At 47.1% G+C, this 19886-nt stretch overlaps 1 protein-coding gene across 4 annotated transcripts in view; it reads left to right on the top strand.

Annotated features, from left to right (window-relative positions):
• The first annotated feature begins 4812 nt into the window (after positions 1-4812).
• Positions 4813-19886, top strand: part of DHRS12 (dehydrogenase/reductase 12) — a 35352-nt gene continuing 20278 nt past the window's right edge. The window contains exons 1-5 of one of the 4 annotated variants that reach the window (XM_063714916.1): positions 4813-5257; positions 9655-9788; positions 11406-11488; positions 18050-18147; positions 19232-19300. In XM_063714916.1, the coding sequence (XP_063570986.1) occupies positions 19237-19300 (64 nt within the window). In that variant the 5' untranslated portion in view covers positions 4813-5257; positions 9655-9788; positions 11406-11488; positions 18050-18147; positions 19232-19236. Of the gene's footprint in view, positions 5258-9654; positions 9789-11405; positions 11489-18049; positions 18613-19218; positions 19301-19886 lie in introns of all 4 variants that reach the window. The other 3 variants (XM_063714915.1, XM_002824298.6, XM_054529066.2) reach the window with 3 other exon arrangements.

The raw sequence follows: 19886 nt of genomic DNA, 5'->3' as shown, positions 1-19886 counted from the left end.
GGTAAGAATGCGGTGAGTCGGAGCCCTTGTGCAATACTGGTGGGAACATAACGTGGCACAGCAGCTATGGAAGACAGTAGGGCAGGTCCCCCCAAAATTAAAAATAGAATTGCCATATCACCCAGCAATTCCACTTCTGGGTATATACACAAAAGAACTGAAATCAGAGTCTTAAAGTGGTATTTGCACACCAATGTTCATATTAATATTATTCACAATAGCCAAGAAATTGAAGCAATCCAAGTGTCCATCTATGGATGAATGGATAAACAAAATGTGGTGTATACACACAATGGAACACTATGCAGCCCTAAAAAAGAAGGAAATTTTGAAACTTGCTACAACATGGATGAACCTGGAGGACATGATGCTAACTGAAATGAGCCATCCTCAAAAAGGCAAAATGTGATTCTACTTAGGTGAGGTCCCTAGAGTAGTCAAATTCATAGGGACAGAAAGTAGAATGGTGGTTACCAGGGGCTGGGGAAGGGGGCAATAAGGAGTTCTTGTTTAATGGGTACAGAGTTTCAGTTTGATAAGATGAAAAAGTTCTGAAGATGGATCGTTGCGTGGCAATGTAAATGTACTTAATATTGAACTGTACACTTAAAAATGGTTAAAATGGTAAATTTTATGTTGTGTGTATTTTACCATAGTCAAAAATAAAAATAAGTAATGTATTCCTCAGTCCTCCCAAGCCTCCACAGTCGCTCAATATTAAATAGCTGGCCAGTGCGGGATCATTTGGTCATTCTATGCATATGCAGGGCCAGGCTGCAAACCCAGTGTCACTCTTAGTGACTGCAGTGCTCAGCACCCAGCTCTGAGTGCCACTGGCTTAGGGGTTTGGGAGTGGGAGGAATGCTGGTACAAAAAACTGTGGGAATTATAAGCTACCCCGTCACACCCAAGAACAAATCAACCAACCAAAAAAGGGGAGGGGACAGTAGTGGAAGTTTCCAGTCCCACAGAAGTTACTAAAAGACGAAATGAGGAGACGCCACCATGGGACATGTCCCTCATCCTTATAGAGAAGGGGTTAAGCATGTGGCATCTGGACCCAGACCGTCAGGCTGGGATCCTGGCTCTGCCCCTTTCCAGATGCGTGTGATCTTGGATGTGCCACTGAAACTCTCTGTGCCTCGTTTTCATTTGTAAGGAGATTAAAACAGTGCTTGGCACATAGTAGGTAGAGCATTTGTTAAATAAGAGAAAATTTTCTTTATTTCACCCTCATTACAATGCTGTGAGGACTGTTATGCTCCTCTGTAGAGGGGAAACTGAGGCTCACGGAGGTAAAGTATCTTTTCTGAAGATGCCTCAGAGCTGAATGTGGGCCTTCTGACTATCCCAGTTCCCACCTTCCGTCTGCATCCCTCTCCCGCCTGTGTAGGTGGCCCTTCTCCTGAGGCCAGCGGTTGGTACCAGCTGGTACAGACAGTGTGGGTAGGGCAAGCTACAACCACCTCACCAAGCAGCCTGCATGCTCTCGCACTACTCCTGCCCCAGGCACCACTAGAGAAAGCCCACGGCTTTTGCACTCAGAACAGAACTTGCTTGCCGTAAAACCGAAGCCCTAGAAGCAGGCTGCATGAGAGTTTAAGATGAACACGAGTCCCGTTTGTGGAAAATCACTTTCTCCATCAACTTGGCTACGTGGAGGCTGACCACCCTGGCTTCACTACTGCCCCACTTTGGACCCATCTCTCACTGCGAATGTCTGCAGTCCTTGGAGGGTGCACAGGGCTGGGGAAAGGAGGATCTCTGCGTGTTTTAAATCTAAGTCAGTGATTCATGCACATGGTACAAAATGCAATGGCACAGAAAGCATTCAATGTAAACTGAGTCTGTCTCCCGCCTCAGCTCCCCACTGCCAAGGTTCTGGCCAGAGGCCCACATTGTGATTAGCTTCTTGTGAAAGGAAGGAAACCCCTAAATCAAATTGATTTGTTAGGTAGGAAGTTGGTTCAGATGGGCAACAGACAGCCCTGGGGCAAGCCAGTCTGTAAAGGATGATGGGCACCGAGGGACATGGGGAGGCAGCCAGAAGGGCCTTTCTACACGGTGACTGTGTCAGCTGTGGAGTGGGGAGGAGGGCGGGCTGGTATCTACCACATACCTCTTCCCTGGGCTGCTGCTCTCTTCTGCTAGGAGTGAATGCCAGAAGGCAGTCACCTTGGGTTTCTGATAAGGCTTTTGTGATTGAGGCTGGGATCCCATGACCTGCCCCCCCACTTCTTGTCATTAAAAAGAGCCCAGTTCCTTAATCCATGTGCAGGCAGGGTCAGCACCTGTGCATGGTCCATACTGAAAAATAAGGATCGGCATCAGAGACCTTCTTCTCCGCTCTCTGCCTCATCCTCTCTTCCTTTTTGTTCCTTTCCCTTCGCTGTCATTTCCATTCCCCACCCCCAATTGTACACTAAACATGTACATGAATGGTGCCTGGCTTCCTATGAGTTTATGATTTATGGTTATTCATCTTATTAACTAAGTGGCTTTGCCAGGTAAAATATTAAGGCTCCATTGCCATTATGACCTTGTCTTCCATGATCTCATTGGCAGCTGGTGTTGCCATGACAACTTGGCTAGAGGAACTGGTATGAGCTTCAGTGGAAGGCGATATGAACACTGGTGTGTGTGTGTGTGTGTGTGTGTGTAAGACGATACAGACTTTTCATCATGTGTATCTGTTGTGCAGAAAGCCATGGATTTCCACACCTTCTGCTTCTCCTTCCATTCTGGTCAAAATTAGCCTCAGGGATCTAAATCAATTGGAATGGAACTCTGGAGGATGATTTCTTTGTTTGGCTTTTTGAGTGGCAAATTGGAACCAGGAACACAGAAGAAATATTTTAGTGGCTTTCCACCCCTGGGAAATGAAGCAACCCTACCCACTTTGACGTTTCTCTTAAAAGCACCCTGGGCCTAACTTATTTAGCATCCATATGTAATTTTCTTATTAGATGTGTAGAAAGTTGGAGCTGAAAGGAGCCCTGGATGTCACCTAGTCTGGCCCCCTTTTTGTTCAGATGAGAAAAACTGAGGCCCAGAGGCTAAGTGACTTGCCCTCATGTAGTATGATGCAGCAGGGAAGGTGTGGGCTCTGGAATCATACTACCTGGCCTCAAAGCCTGGCTCCACCATGTATTTACTGTGACCTGAGTCAAGTTATGTAACCTCTCTGTTTGCTCATCTGTAAAATGGGGATAATAGCAAGAGTAACCATATGGATCAGTGTGAGAATTAAGTGCTATAATCCACAATGCTTGGCACACTTTAAGACTTCTATACATTTTATCACACGGGTCACACAGGGAATAACTGGCAGAAATTGGACTAGAATCCCGCTCGGCTGACTCCAGTTAAACGGGAACATTCCCCTGTGAACTCCATACTGCCCTTTGTTTGTTTGCGCGTGTTACTTGGCATCCAAGTGAGAGTGGAAGCTCATTTTGAGACAGGGTTTGGCTTTTCCCAAGACCTCCTCTTTAAGTGTATATAATGTATACACTAACTACCTCGTGGATGCTTGATTTGAGGCCAACACTGGACACCTCATGCCCTCATAGAACATTTCTTGAATGTACACTGCATGGCTGTAAGCGCAGGGGAGAAAGGAATGAGAAGAAAACTTAAAGAGGGAAACAAACATTTCTGATCACTTCGTATGAAACTAAGCTCTTTATAATGAATGCCTTTAATCACAACAACCCCACGAGGTGCGCATATTCATCCCCATTTTACACATTAAAAAACCAAGACTGAGGGCGTATGCAGCATGCTCAGGTTCACCTGGCTAATGCAAAGAGCTGGGTTTGCAGCCACACTTTTACTTCAAAGGGCTGCTGACACCCTCCAAGAGACTTGGTGGTTCAAAACTATTTCTCATCCCCTCTCTGTGAGCCAAAAGCCTATTTCCTGAGGTGGTCAGAGAGATTCAGAGCAGACTGACACGTTTTCCATCACTGACACAAAGAGGAGGGTATGAAAAACAGTGTGTAGCCCTGGGGATCTAAAATATTTCCCCGGCCAAATCGGACAGGCATTGAAAGTCACACCAGGCTGGGTGGTTTTACAAAATGCCACTTGTTTAAATTTCCTTTCATCACTCTGTCAGGAATAACAGCAACGTAGTGGAGCCTCAGAGTCCTGTTTGGAGGGGCGAGCTGTTCTGGGGAAATTTATTTCAAAAGTTATTCTGAAGTAAAAACTTGCCCACTGTGGGGTGAGGTTGGACAGTGATCCTATATCCTAGGTAATGAGGCTATTAAAGCAGCTGGTCTCTGTTCAGCTTATGTAAGTGGGGCCCATTCTCTGGGCGACTTGGGTAAACCGGTATAGAATGTAACAGGGTGACTAGGAGTGACAGCACCAGTAAGACCCCCATTTCTAATGTGGCGTTAGGGCTGGAGGTTAGATGTGGACAGGGGTGTCTGAGTCCTACATAATGGGGCTGGATGACTAGTCTGAGATCTGGGTTCACGCAGCAACCACACTCTCTTGCACTGTTCATTTGGGCTTGGGTGGAAGGAGGCTGATGAGGATTTGGGGGAAATCAAGGGGCTCTCCCTGGCACTACATGAAGTCACACCAGGCTGGGTGGCAAAAGTCCAGACTTTGGAGACAATTACTTCTCGGGTAGGAGCCCCAGCCCTGCCTCTTGCCTGCAATGTCGCCAATCTGACTGCGCTTGCTGGAGACGGGAAATGTGGCAGGGTACTGCATCCCCCAACACGTGTAGAAACTTAGAGAACGCCAGTTATTAAAATAACCCTTATGATAACACCAATTCGATGCAGAAGTCTTTTAAATATCATAAGCCTCGTCGTTTTATTCTACATGGTTTTCTAGGTAACCAAATTCTAGGAGGCGCGTTGCAGGGCCATCTTCGCATTCCGGTCATGCCCAGCAGGACGGTGTTCTCTAAACGGCGCCGATGCCCGATTTCAACCCCGAGGGGACTGCGGACCTCGACTGCGGCCCCCACCAGGGCCGGTCCGCCCTCACTCCACCCTCTGAGGCTGGGCGGAGTCGACCGGCCGGCCCGAGACCCCTCGCCTTCCCTGTGGAGCAAGGACCCGGAAGCCGCGGCTCTTACATAACCGGGATGATGTCAGGGCCGGCGACTCCCGGGGGGTGGGACCAGGGCGGAGGCCGCGCCCGGAGCGCGGCGGGGCTCGGCGTGCGGCGTGCCCGGCATGTCCCTGTACCGCAGCGTCGTGTGGTTCGCCAAGGGGCTGCGCGAGTACACCAAGTAAGGCGGCGCGGCGGGGCGCGGGGCGCGGGGCCCCGGGCTGTCACGTGGCTCGCCTCGGCGCGGGCGAGCGGGGTTGGCGGGGACGCGCCCGCGGCTCCTTCGCCCTCTCGCTGGGCCGACTAAGCGAGTCCAGAACGACGGGACCGCCTGCCGTCTAGCGACCCGCGGCTGGGCATGGGGCAGTCGCCAGACTCCAGCCCCTCAACGCCCGCGACCGAGACTGGCGCCCGAGAGGCGGGGCTGTGGCGCGCCCAAGCCCAGGCCGTCCCACTGACGTCAGGCGGCCCCGGCGCCAACGAGCCTCCTGGGCGTCACCTCGGCGCCCCGCTGGGTGTGCTCCTGGAAGTGTCTTCGTTGTGCTGCTGGCGGCGTCAGATAGGGCTGGATCTAAATCGCTAGCCAAGGCTCTGTCCTAGTACCTTTGGGTGTGTTTCCTTTAAGAAGATGCAGCACCTGGACTGCGACCTGTGGCTCCAGCTGGAACTTTCCAGTCTGGGTCTCCGGCCAGTGTGGCCGTGCACCCAGTGTGTGCTTCTGGGGAACGATGCTTGATGGTTTCTTCGCCCCGTGACCACGCTCAGTGTGCCCTAGTTGGCTCTCCACCTCACTGTGGTTTTAAGAGGTGACAGGTTCCTGTGACGGAGGAGAGATGGAGGTTTTCTCTTAGAATTGATTAGGCTAACCGCTGGTTGTCAACCCTGTCTGCACATCAGAATCACTGGGCGAGAATTAAAAGTACCCAGTTTTCAGGCCCCATCCCTACACATTCTGATTTAGTGGGTCTGCACAGGGGCCTGGACTGGCATTTCATCCAAATGCCCCAGGTGATTCTCACCTCTGAGAGGCTTCTCCTTGCACTGGGGCTTTATCAGTTCCCACGGCAACCTGGCCAGCACTCCTAGGGGAGGTAGGAGTTGCAACTCCCTTCTCTTCACCCCACATCGTTTTGGGAAAGTTCAGCTCTGTCTCAGGAGCCCCTGCTGCAGAGAATGGTGGGGAGTGAGCCCTGTCCCACTGTTTTTAGGGGAATACAGTGGCAGCCTCTTTCTTTCAAAGGGGTGTCCTCTGGCAATGACCATTAATTGCTGGATCTTTCCACATTACACAGCATGAAAGCTTGAGTCAGTTTCCAACCCGGGGTGGGCCCCAAGGAAAGCAGGCTGTAAAAATTTCTCCGGGGACTCTCGCTCTGATTTCCCCACCTTGAGGGAAGGTAGAAGTGAGGCCAAGGGGCCCAATCCACCACAGATTGGTGGGGGAAGGGAGGGGAGGGGAAGGCAGTTGGCAAAGTTAGATGGGTTTTCCTGCTGTTGTGGATTTAGTGAATAGGAGAGAAAAACAACCTTGTTTTGACTTCAGTGTGAGAGCGCGGAGAGAGTTTACAGCGTTTCTCTTGGCACAAGGATTTTTATAAAGCCTCCCTATATTGGGCTCCTAAGGCAGGAGGATCTAATCACTGTTTCCTAAACTTTGCTGAACCTAATAATTCCCTGGGGCAGTTTTAAACAGACTTGTAAACCCTGGGCAAGTGTGGATGGGTCCTAAGCAAATTTCATATTTGGGTAAATTGAGGGTGTGGGGAGACACGGACACCTGCCAGCTTCCTCCTCCCCATCCCTGTCACCTTAGATTCAGGAAACAGTAAGTACAAATGTCCTCTCAGCTTGAGTCAAAATCACCGGCAAGGCACATGAAACCACAGGTTGCCAAGCAGGCACTTCTGAGTCAGTAGGCAGGGCATTTCCAACAGGTTTCCAGGTGATGCCGATGCAGGTTGTCTGGGGACTGCCCTTTGGCACCAAGGCTGCGTGCTGAAGAATGGAACACCCGGCCTTTGGCTTGATCACCTACCTTCTGGTGACCTTGGGAAAGTCATGTATGTGTGTGTGTGTGTGTGTGTGTGAAAAATAGAGACTGATATCTAGAGTTTGTGAAAATAAAATGCTGCCCCAATAAGGGGCAGGGTACATAAAAGACAAGTCTTATTAACAACAGATCGGACCAGGATGGAATTCTTGTATGGAAGGCAAGATCCAAGGCAGAGGACAGAGGGCGGGGACATGTCCTGCAGGCCAGGCTGGTACTGCCTGCTTGGCAGCACTCCCAGCCTGGAGTTTGAGGAAGAGGTTTAACCCAGAGGAGCCAGCCTCAGCAAACATTCGTCTCTAATACGGATCAACGTGGAGCCCAGAGGCTAATGTCCCCTCTGGCTGGGTATCACAGAGAAAAGCCTGTCAGCTTCCTGCCCCTGGAGAAGGGCTCTTCAGGCCTGTTCCCTGTGGACTGCTTTTTTTCTGGCTCTATTGTATTTGGGAAGTTCTCACTCATTCCCCACAATGCCTCCTCCTAGCTAAGCCTCTATTCATTGACTCAGGCCCTTGCCTCTACCGGAAAAGCCTTTCACAGAGATTCCAGGGCTCATGTCTGTGTATAGGGGGAAAAAAAATCTTCCAGTTTCCTCTTTGTAGTTTAAAATGCTCTCAAAGTCCCTACTGATTTGAAGGCTTGGGGGCCAAATGAGCTCAAGTTTGAACATGGACGGTACTGTCATTATTAATAGTGATAATAATAATGTCGTCTGGGTGTGGTGGCTCATGCCTGTAATCCCAGCATTTTGGGAAGCCGAGGTGGGTGGATCACTTGAGGTCAGGAGTTCGAGACCAGCCTGGCCAACATGGTGAAAACCCATCTCTACTAAAAAATACAAAAATTAGCCGGGCGTGGTGACGGGCGCTTATAACCCCAGCTACTCAGGAGGCTGAGACGGGAGAATCACTTGAACCCGGGAGGCGGAGGTTGCAGTGAGCCGAGATTGCGCCACTGCACTCCATCCTGGGCGACAGGGTGGGACTCTGTCTCAAAAAATAATAATGTCAACTGCTAATTATTGAGCTCTTAATGTGTTCTAAGTGCTGTCATAAGTGCCTTACACGCAGCATCTCATTTAGGCTGCCCAAGAGGTATCTCTTATTATTCCCTTTCTGCAGATGAGGAAATAAGAGCTCAGAAAGGTTAAGTCAACACACAAGATTGCACAGCTAGTAAGAGGCTGAGCTGTGACTTAAACTCAGGTTGTTCAAGTCCTTGTTACTGATATTTTTTAGTTTCAAGTCAACCTTTCAGGAAGGCTTTGGAATAAGAAGTCTTGCTTGCCACTCACAGCAGAAGCAATGGGTAGGGTGTTCTCTAAGCTGCCCTGCATGTTCTGGTGAGTTACAGATGGTGAAAACAGGAACATTTTTCTTGTTCTCTTAAGAACATCTGGCTTGACTGAAACAAGTGGCAATGCCTGCCCTGTGGCAGTGACTTTCAAACCAAACCCAAGCTCATAAACATCCTTTGGCCACTTCCCCGAGTTCCAGAGCATGTAACTGGCAGTTGTGCTGTACCAGGGCATGGGGCATGAGGCCAGCTGTTGGCTACCCTTTTGTAAACAGGTCCTGTGGGAGGGCTCTCAGCATCTGTGGAGCCTTGAGATCAGAGTCCCATCCTGCATTGCAGGGGAGAAATCTCTCAGCTCCATGGGTGAGAGATGTAAGCTCTGAGACCCCAGCCTGCCTGTGCGTGGGCAGAGTCTGCCCTCTGGGCCTCCTCCTGCCAACCCCACCATTCTGCCACCACTGCCCTTAGCCAATTTCATAGCCAGGAAATACTAGAAGAGTAAAGGTAGAGAGGTATTGCAAAAGGAATGGGAGAAAGAAACAGTTAAGGAACTCACAGTTGCATCTATCCAATATGATGCCTTGTGCAAATCAGAAAAAATATCTCTTCTGCAATATGCTTTTCTGCCACCTGCCAGAACATTATCATAATGCAGATACAAATATCCCATCATTCTGATCCGAATGGCACTCCCTAGAGCTGTGCAGTGCACACCTTGTGTCCCTGAAGGAGCCTTGGCTTCCTCTGATGGGTGCAGAGCTTAAATAACTCTACCGTCCTCCTCCTTTATTCCCTACTTGCAAATCTCCCCCATTTCTCCAAGTAGGCAAGGATATCTGTCCTGCAATGCAATAAGCATAATGCAAATGGTCTCCTAAGCTTCCCGAAACCTGCCCCCCACAAAAGGGAAAAGAGCAATTCATCTGTCAAGGGATTTTTTTTCTTTTTGCCACTCCCCAGGATCGGGGCAGTCAGAGGAAGACAATTTGGATGCCAAAATGTTGGAATCTCCAATATTTTCAAAAGTTTGGGAAGATCATGGTCCAGGAAATGCAGGCCCTGAGATAGTGGTGTTTGTGAGAGCAGGGAGGGTGAGGGAGAAAGGAGTTTCGTGATGTGTTGGGAGAGGCGGAGACAGCAATAATGCCCATCCTAGAATTAGGCTTTCTCCTGCAGGGGTTTGTGTTCCCCACTCCTTACAGCTGGTCTTCCCGTGGGTCTGCTCTTTCTAGGAGTGGCTATGAATCTGCATCTAAAGACTTTGTCCCTCATGACTTGGAGGTCCAGGTTCCTGGAAGAGTCTTTTTGGTCACTGGAGGAAACAGCGGCATTGGCAAAGCAACTGCCCTTGAAATCGCCAAGCGAGGTAAGCAGCTGCTAACACATGTGTCCACTGAGCCCCATGGCCAGACTGCGGCCGGTCCATACTGAGGAGGGCACCCTGTGTCACAGGCAGGTCAGGAAGTCCTGGATGGCGATCCCGTGGTTCTGGGCACAGCTGCCAGCTTTCTGAGTTTTGAGCTCCAGGTGGCTAGAGCAATGGGAGCCCTTTCCTCAACACTTAATTAATTCACAGGTGAGCTTGGGGTCCTGCCCACGTGTCCCAGTGTTTTCTGATTAAGAACAGCGAGGGGCTCAAGCAAACCCTGGACATCAGAATCCACAGTGGAATTTAATTTAAAAAAAAAACAAAACACCTGGTCTCTAACTCGTGTCTTCTCAATGAGAATCTCCTGGGGTGAGAGACAGGTGGAGGGAGAGCCTCGAAGTCCACTGCAATTTGGATGTGGATGGTAGTTATGAACCAAGGCCCCCAAAATACCTGGAGAGAGGAGTGCATTGAACTAAACTTCCTCCTTGCTGGGGTCCAGCCTCCAGGGCTAGAGCAGCCTCCCGCTTCCCTCCCCTAACCTTGACTATAAAGAGGTGCTTCAGGTGCACTGTAAAGTCTTGAGTCAGCAGAAGGCTTCCTCATGGTAAATGCCAGAATTTCCTGCATGAGCTCAACAATCCTGGGTCACCAAATGGCTCTGCAGTGGCTAGAAAAGTTTGCTGCATCTCTCCAGAGCTTCCTCAGGAAAAATGGATGTTCCAGCAGAAGGTGGGGAACTAGGTTGTGAATTTGTCACTTTTTAAGATGCTGAAGATGTTTTCTTTTTTCCTCTCTCTAAATCCAAGTTAGGCATTTTTCAGGGGACTATTATATCATTTGAAGCTTTATTTAATTATCTGCCAAGTCAGGGAGAGGATTAATTGCATCTTAGCAGCTGGGAAGCACTCTGAAGTGTGGAGAGGAGGAGAGAGAAGAGGGGCTAGTGTTGTGGTTAGCCTGTAGCCTCCCATGAAACACCCCATTTAATCAAGTGGGTGATTTTTAGTAAAGAAAGCAGACTCCATAATGATTCACTCTTAGCTGCCACGGCGAAGGCATTCTGCTTTAAATTGACCTTGATTGATGATGGTGTGGCATTTGCTGGGATAATATGAGGGCTGCTGATGGATTCAACATTCAGTCAATACTTGAGTCTCTACTACATGCTAGGCAAGTGGCTGTCTACTTTGGCTGAACATTACATCACCAGGGGAGCTTGTAAAACATACCCAGGCCTGGGCCTATTGCCTAGATCTTTAAAAGCTCCCTAGGTGAGTCTAAAGTGCAGCCAGGTTTAACACATCTGGGTCAGCTACTATGCTAGATGCTAGGGAAGCAGATGTGACCCAGATCAATGTTGCTTATCCTTGATGTGTTCAGGCCCTCAAAAATCAGGATGTTATTCCAGACACACTGTCAGCACAGATAGGCAATAAGGTTCCAGTACCTCCCTCACAATCACCCTTGCTGCTCTTAACTCTGGGAACCACCCGTCTAGGTTTAACAGAAGAGTGTCAGTTGTGAGCCCATATATCTTCATTTTTCATTAGGAAGAGCTGGTTTCTGTAGCTCTCGCTGTAACTCACAGATGGTTTCATTGAATTCCACCAGGTGGCACAGTTCACCTGGTTTGTCGAGATCAAGCCCGAGCAGAAGATGCCAGGGGTGAGATCATCCAGGAGAGTGGTAACCAGGTGAGCAGCTCCTCACCCCTCCTGCTGGGTTTCCTCGCCTCCATGGTCAGCTGTGAGGAGGCTGGACTCCTGCCCGCTCTCCCTGGGTTGAAGATGGCCTGTGTTTGTGCTTCTGCTTTGGAAGCAGCCTCGGCCAGCAGAGAGCTGGGCCCTGCTTTTGAATGGCTAGGTTTGACAAGGGGATAAGTGGGGGCACTGAGGCTTTACCGCATGGTCCTGAGCTGCCTGTGAAACCAGCAGAGGCCAGCAGGCAGAGGCCCATTACACTGGACAGTGATACTTCCAGCCTCCTCACCTCAGAGGGAGCCCACATCAGCAACACACAGCAAGGGTCACCTGGGTGCCACGGAGCCATGCATTGGCCCGATGTCTTCTAATAAAGAGAAACACCGGCAGCATTTGGGTCTTGATGAGAGCTACTTTCTGACACGAGCTTTCAGAGCTGCCTCACGTTTTGTGGTCTTTCTCTTCTGAAAGAGCTGGAACCAGGATTGGCTACATAATTAGTGGGGCTTGGTGCGAAATGAAAATGCAAGACCCTTGTGTAAAAGTTATTTAGAATTTCTACACACCAAAGGCAGAACATTAAACCAAGCTTGAGGCCTTTCCAATCTCAGGGCCTGTGCAGCTGTATAGATCATATTCCCGTGGTACGTCGTGTAGCCATAAGGCTGGCCCTGAATGGAAAAGGCTGGCCCTGAATGGAAAACCCTGACCCCCAAAAGGACCCTCAGTCATGGCTGCTCGCTCACTGTCATGAAAGAACATCCTCATTCCATTCCTACGTCTTCTCTAGGAGACCCCACAATTGGAGGGCCTGTAGAAGGGGAGCTGGGGAGGGACAGACAGTACCCACCCTCAGGCATGGACCCTAGCCAAAGAGAAGAATGCCCCTGTCTAGGATGGAATATTTTGCATCAACTTTGAAATAGCATTTTCACACCAAGTGTCTGTTCCTTTCCCTTTCTCGTGGAAATCCCCAGTCTCATGCCATCAGGTGCCTTACAGAGGCTTAGTGCTGGCGGCGAGTGTGAGGGTCTCTAAATCTTCCTCTAATGTCTGCAAGTGCCGCTGCGATCTGCGGGCTGCAGTTCTCGAGATTGAAAGCTGGCTGTCTGCCTGTTGATAACTTTCAGTGGTGCTGCTGCAGAATGCAACAAGAATACTAATCTCAGGCCACAGGCAGGAGGAGGTTTGCCTGGATTCCAGCCTGCTGTGATGTGGGCCACAGGCTTTAAAAAGTATATTTAAATGGAAAACGATGATAATATGGATCTGTTGGGCTTGCATCTAATTCCACCATGTTTAGGAGGGGTAGAGAGCTGAAAAGGGGAGCAAGCATGTTCCTACACTGGGGAGAACGCAAGCCCTTGCTTCATACAGATACACTCTCACCTCCATACAGATGCACTCGGCGGGATTTGAATGCACACACAGGACACTCACTGCTCTCTCGGGTTTGTAAGTGGCCTCCAGCACTCAGAGGTGGAGTGTCCAGGATGAGGGTACCTGTCTGCTTATGCCAGTGTCTGTGGTTTCCCTGACTCAGTGTCTCCTCCAGTCTCTGCCAGGGATCAGCTGCCCTTCCCTGCTTATGAAGAGGCCCCACTCCACAGCTTCATCTGGTCTACCTTTGGTAGGCAGCCCACACACAAAAGCATGGTATGAAGGAGGGAGTTGGGCTCTGATACGAGTCCTGGTTTTGCACTTTCTGGCCTGTGAGCTTGGGCAAAGTTCTTAGCTTCCCTGAACCTTCATTTCCTCATTAAAAAATAGGGGTAACTTGACTTTATTAGTTTTTTAACATGTATTTAAGGGTGAACCGTATGCCAAACAGCTGGAGACACAGTGATTGGGACAGACACAGCCTCAGACAGTCTTTTCCAGGATACAAGTGATTAACAAGCAGTTTCCTTGAGGTGTGTGTGCCTGCCCTGGGCCTGGCTGCCATGCTCTGTATCACAGTGGGGGTGGGTTGGGGGACAAATAGTATGAACCCCAAGGTATGTGTTTCTTCAGCTCCTACAACCAGACAGCTTTTGGCTGGGTTTGGCCAATGGCAGTTACTAGAGAAAGATTGGTAGGTGAAAGGAAGCGGGGAATTGAGATATTGGCTTCCCTGGTGATGGCTGAATCTCTTCTCTGTTTCTTCCTTCTGGTTCCTGGGCTCAGGCCACACTGCATTCTCCCTTTGTTCCTTGAGCCTAGGGCTGGTGGTAGTTTCCTGTTGTTACTAATCTCTGGGTTACTTCACCAATCTTGGTTGAGTTCTCACCTTCCTTAATCACCTGGGAAATCAATCCCTGCATTCAGTTCCCTCTGTTGAAAGAGGTGTCTGTTAGATGTTACTGAAATAACATGATAAGGGCTACAAGATGGGAAGCTCAGGATATCCTAAGAACAAACAGCTCTCAATCAATAGAAGTAGCTACTATTATTATTGTTGGTATTATCATTATTGTTTATACTAATATTATTACCACTCCCAACCTTACATTCTCTACTTCAAGTATGTTCTGTTTAATCAGTGCTTAGGCCCTGCTCAGTGGGAGGTGGAAGCCTGCAAGCCCCCATAAGCAGAAGAGATGTGTGGTAGAGCTGTGAGGGCAGTGGAGTAGCTGGTCCTGCCTGCATGGTTGGGTGAACATCAAAGAAAGAAGGTCCCTTGGGCAGGAAGGTCTGGGTGAGGTGTGCAGCAGGCCAGCTGAGCCAGGGAGCGTACGCACCAGGTAAGACTCAAGGTCATGTGGGGATCTCAGCTGCTTGTACACACAGGCTTGATAAGATCAGGTGTTTGGCCATATAGAGAGGTGAATATCATGCCGAGGTGATCTTTCAGAGAGGTTATGTGTGGCTTAAGCTTGGGGAAAGGAGTACTGGTTACTGTAGAGCAGACTCCTGGCTCACCAGTCTGCTGGACACGATGCTCCCAAAGGGCCTAGGGGAGAAACAGGGTGGACCTTTTTCCCCAGGCTTCTGGTTGCAGTTCAGCCCCACCTTACTACCTGGCTCCAGACTTTTGTCTAGCAGTTATCTCCATGAGTAACATTTAAAAAAAAAAAAACTTCTATTGTATTTATTATTTTTTGAGATAGGCTCTCACAGTTGGGATTTGTCTGATGTCTTTCTCATGATTACACTGGGGTTACGGGTTTTAGAGGGAAAGATCACAGAGGGACAGGTGCCTGGGCAATGTTTTTCAGTCCTGCAGGCCTCCTGATGTGGCTGGAAGTTTCTGTGAAAGCACTTATGTCTTGTGGGGAATTGACTCCACCAACATCACACACCACGATAAAAAACGGGTTTCGACTCTCCAGCTCTTCCAGGCCAATGTGGATTTCTGGCTTCTTGAGAATGGTTGATTTAGCTTCCCAAGACCTCAGTGGTTTTATGAAATACCACCTCATTTCTCCAGAATGATTTCTACTTAACAAAACACCTCCATGCACTGTTTACCGTGCTCATTGTGGGAACTGCTCTGATGGGGGGATCAGTCCCCATGATGTCACCTCATGACTCCTGGGTCACACAGCCGCTATAGATGGTGCCTTGTCTGCAGAAAGGGTCCCAGTTGAGTTTCGTTTTGTTCAATTTCAGTAACCATGCTTGTATCACAGTGGGGGCCAGTGGCTCCTAAGGTGAGCCTTCTCATTGTGTGGCTCCGCAGATTGGGACTTTTACACACATGCACCTGTTTCCAGTTCTTCTCCTGGCCACAGCAGACTGCCGGCCTCTCCTTCTGGGTGCTTTGTGGCCTCCTGTTTTGCCTCAGAGGGACACAGATGATTTCCTTCCTCTTTTCTTGGTGCTTCATATCACCAGCTCCGTGGCTGATTTGTCTAGGACAGTGATTCTGTCTTCCCTGCTGCTGCCTCCTTTTCACTCTGAGACATCTCAGGTGCTTCCAGGAAGCTCAGAGAACTTGTGGAATGTATAAAGCAGAATTGCTTTTAGTTCACTTGAGTTTTGTTGCTGTTTTAACCTGGATTTTGTATACATGTTACACAGCGCTTTCTGGTAGGAGGGTGTTTTAGGGTGGTTGCAGACAAGGCCTCAAAATGGAAGGATTAGGTGTCTAGACTCAGTTTGCAGTCATTGGTACAGGCTCCTGGCTGACTCAGATATGACTCAGCAGCCTTGTTCGATCTGGCTGGGTGAGGGCCTTCACAGACATTTTAAAAGAGGATAGCTCTGTACAGACAACATTTTTCCTATCCTTTGAAGGCAGAGGAATATTCAGTTGGGCCAGGCTTAAGCTGAATATGGTGTTCAACCTGACTAGACTTTCTGAGTCATGAAAATGTGGAGTTGCTTTGTTTCATTTGTCTCAGGTGAGAAAACAATATGTTTTAAGATGAGTAGAAATAAATTCTGACTACAGCTTTGAGTTTTATAGCTTGATTAATGGGGAAACTCAGGCAGGGCACGGAACTTCTCTGCTTTGTCAAAGGAGTTGTGGCTCTTGCTCAGATCCTCGTCTGTAGGTTCAGTACATAGGTTCAGTACTTAGGTGCCCTCTGCCTTGTGTTAGTGATAAGTCACGTATGTCCACTGATGCTCAGAGAGGATGCCATTGCATTCGTTGGATGCTAAGAATGCAAGTTTGGACTTAGGTACTGGGTACAGAGAAAAAGGTTTAAACAGCCAAGGTCCGTTAGTGAACTACCATGCCTATGACTGTGTGTAATACCATAAGGAGAAACGGTGCATTAGACAGGGTCCCTTACTCACGGAGTTCTAAGCCTGCTGGGGAGGTGGCTGTGTCCAGTGATAACCATGATACAAGGCAGAGATTGAAAAGTGTCATGAGCAAGGACTAAGGGTCACAGCAGAAGTTGTCATCTTATTTATGATGTGCCTAAGATACTGTCTGAAGAGCAAACTTTTGACCAAAAAAAAAAGATCAGCAGCAGGAAACCCTGACATATCCATGCAAAGGTAAATTATGTAGTCATTAAAAGGAATAGGGTGGATTCATATATAACAAAATCATCTCCAAGACCTCTTGTAAGTCCTACAACTCGATAGCAAAACAAACAACAACATAACTTATAACCCGATTTGAAAATGGTCTAAGGACTTGAATAGACATTTCTCCAAAGAAGATATACAAATGGCCAACACAAGCTGGGCACGGTGGCTCATGCCTGTAATCCCAGAACTTTGGGAGGCCAAGGCAGGCAGATCACTTGAGGTCAGGAGTTCAAGACCAGCCTGGCAAACATGGTGAAACACCGTCTCTCCTAAAAATATAAAAATTAGCTGAGCATGGTGGCATGCACCTCTAGTCCCAGCTACTTGGGAGGCTGAGGCAGGAGAATCACTTGAACCTGGGAGGCGGAGGTTGCAGTGAGCCAAAATCATGCCACTGCACTCTAGCCTGGGCGACAGAGTGCAATGGCACTCTTTTTCTCAAGAAAAAACAAACAAAAAACAAATGGCCAACACATATATGAAAAAATACTTTCAATGTCAGTAGTCGTCAGGGTAATGCAAATCAAAACTAGAGTGAAATATCACCTCACACCTCTCAGGATGCTATTGTTAAAAAAACAAAAGACAAAAAATGTTTGTTAGGTTATGGAGAAATTGGAACCCTTGCACACCATTTGTGGAAATGCAAAATGGTGCAGCCTCTATGGAAAACAGTATGGAGGTTCCTCAAAAAATTCAAAATAGAGCTACCATCTGACCCAGCAATTGCACTTCTGGGTACTTACCCAAGGGAATTGAAATCAGGATCCTGAAGAGCCATTAGCACCGCCACGTCCATTGCAGTATTATTCACAATAGCCAAGATGTGGAAACAAATGTCCATCGACAGATGAATGGACAAAGAAAATGTGGTACATACCTACACACATCGGAATATCATTCAGCCTTAAAAGGAAAGAAATCCTGCATTGACATGGATGAACCTGGAGGAGCTAACCCAAGTTAAATAAGCCAGGCACAGAAAGACAAATACTATTCGATTTCACTTATGTGAGGTATCCATAGTACTCAGAATTCATAGAACCAAAGAGTGGAATGGTGGTTGCCAGGGGCTGGGGGAAAGGAGAAATGTGGAGTTACTATTAAAGGGCACAAAGTTTCAGTTAGGCAAGGTGAATAAACTCTAGAGGTGCACTGTACAACATTGTACCTAGTCAGCATGCTGGAAATTTTGTTAAGAGGGTAGATCTCATATTAAGTATTCTTATTACAATAAAATAAAAAAATAAAAATTGTTTTTACCACCAAAAACTAAAAGACATATTGTTAAGTGAAAAAGATGAATGTAGAACAATGCATAGTCTGATCCTATTTGTGTGGTGTATATATAAAATATATATCTTAAAATATATGTATTGTATATATAGTATATGCTTAAAATATTTCTGGATGATTCACAAAAAACTGTGAGCAATGGTTTATTTTTGAGGAGTGGGACTGGTATTTTCTGTTTTATATCATTTCAAAGTATTTGCTTTTTAAAAACCATGTACTTTTTAAAAATTAAAAGTGCTAGTTTATATCTTTTTAAAAAGGGTTTTTTTTTTTTTTTTTCTTTCTTTCTAGTTTAGAACATTTTTCTGCACATTGTGGACTTGTCTGATCCCAAGCAAATCTGGAAATTTGTTGAAAATTTCAAGCAGGAACATAAACTCCATGTTCTGGTGAGCTTTGTAAACATAAGTGGAGAATAAAGTCATGTTGGCCCATTGTGTCCGTCAGTGGATGTGGACGGATATGTATGTGTGCGTGTCTTTATGGAAGAATCTTAGTAAGACTCTCTTATGCTTGGGGCTGTTCATGGAATCAAGTTTACTCATTGGATTTAAGAGGAGGCGCGTGTGGTTAGATTAGTGGGGAAAGGAACGGGCCATCCACTGGGTAGGTGTTGTGGGAGGATAGATATGTTCCATGTTTTATAAAATGATGATTTGTATATAAATATTTCTCGGTTCTGTAGATTTGGGGATTGGTGTGTTGAAATTAGAAGCTGTTTTTGTCCAAAAGAATACCTCCTGCAGACAGGCAAATCTTTTAGTAACATAATTAGCACAAAACTCCACGGAGAGCCTGGGTAGACTCAGATAGCAAGAGTCCCAGTGTGCTCTTCCCAGATACTCTACTTTGAGGTAAGTTCTTTTCTATCCAAAGAGTTTCTGATGTGCTCTAAAACGTTGTTCCAGAGTCTGGAATTGTGCTATCCAATATGGCTGTGAAGCATTTGAAATGTAGCTAGTCCAAACTGAGATGTGTTGTAAGTGTATAAATTAGCAGGTTTCAAAGCCTGAAAAAAATTATGTATGCCATCTCATTAATATTCTATATTGATTACATGTTAAAATGGTGCTATTTTGGATACATTTGGTTAAATATATTATTAAATTAATTTTACTAGTTTCTTACTACCTTTTTAATGTGGCTACTAGAAATCTTAAGATTAGATATTTCTATTGGACCGTTCTGGACTAGATGAATTTCCAGAGCACTCTCTCATGAATTAGGTTGCCTGGCCAAGCTGTCTCACTTGGCGATCTTTGCACAGTTCTGTGGCTGAATCCTTTGCACAAGTGGTATTTTCCTGCAAAGGGTTTGGAGTGAAGAATCAGTTGAGCAAATTGTCATTGTCACTTGAAAGTTGAGAAAGAGCTGGGGGTGGGGTAGTGGAGGTGTGGGGATGGAAATAGGTCTTTTGGCCCTATTTTTCTTTATTTTGAAATGGGAACTATAATTTTTAGATCAATAATGCAGGTTGCATGGTCAATAAAAGAGAGCTCACAGAAGATGGACTTGAAAAAAACTTTGCTACCAATACTCTGGGTAAGTACAAGCTTTCTTATTTGTTTTTAGCAAAATAAACATAGAATGTACCATAGAAGGATAAAAAAAAAATTGACCAACTTTTTTGGTTCTTGGTCCTGGGCCTGATGACATTTGCTTTAAGTTTATTCTGAATTGTACTTATTTTTCTTCATAAAACACTTTCTCTTTTCATGTTTCTTATAATAGGTGTTGGTGCCAGAAATACTTAGTATTGAAGTGTTTTTTTCCTAGGAAGCGCTAGGCTGTTTATAGACATTATTTTGAAGAGGAGAGCAAGTTCAGCTTAAGTGTTGAGTGCAAGTCTAAAAACTACAGCCAAGGGAACTTCCAGCCAGGGCTAAGGAAGGTGCAACCAATGGGCAAGAAGATGGACCGAGAAGCGCATTGGCTAGAGCACAGGATACCTGGGCTCTGGTTGCTACTCTGTAATAGCAGAGTGAAGTCATTTTATATCAGGCCAGTGGCTCTCCAAGTGGGGTTCCCAGACCAGCAGCCTCAGCATCACCTGGGAACTTGATAGACATGCACATTCTTAGATTCCCCACCCAGATCTACAGAATCTGAAACTCTGGAATGAGGCCAA

This window comes from Pongo abelii, chromosome 14 (assembly GCF_028885655.2).
Source record: "Pongo abelii isolate AG06213 chromosome 14, NHGRI_mPonAbe1-v2.0_pri, whole genome shotgun sequence".
Classification (NCBI taxonomy): Eukaryota; Metazoa; Chordata; class Mammalia; order Primates; family Hominidae; genus Pongo; species Pongo abelii.
This window is presented reverse-complemented; position numbering and strand designations above follow the sequence as displayed.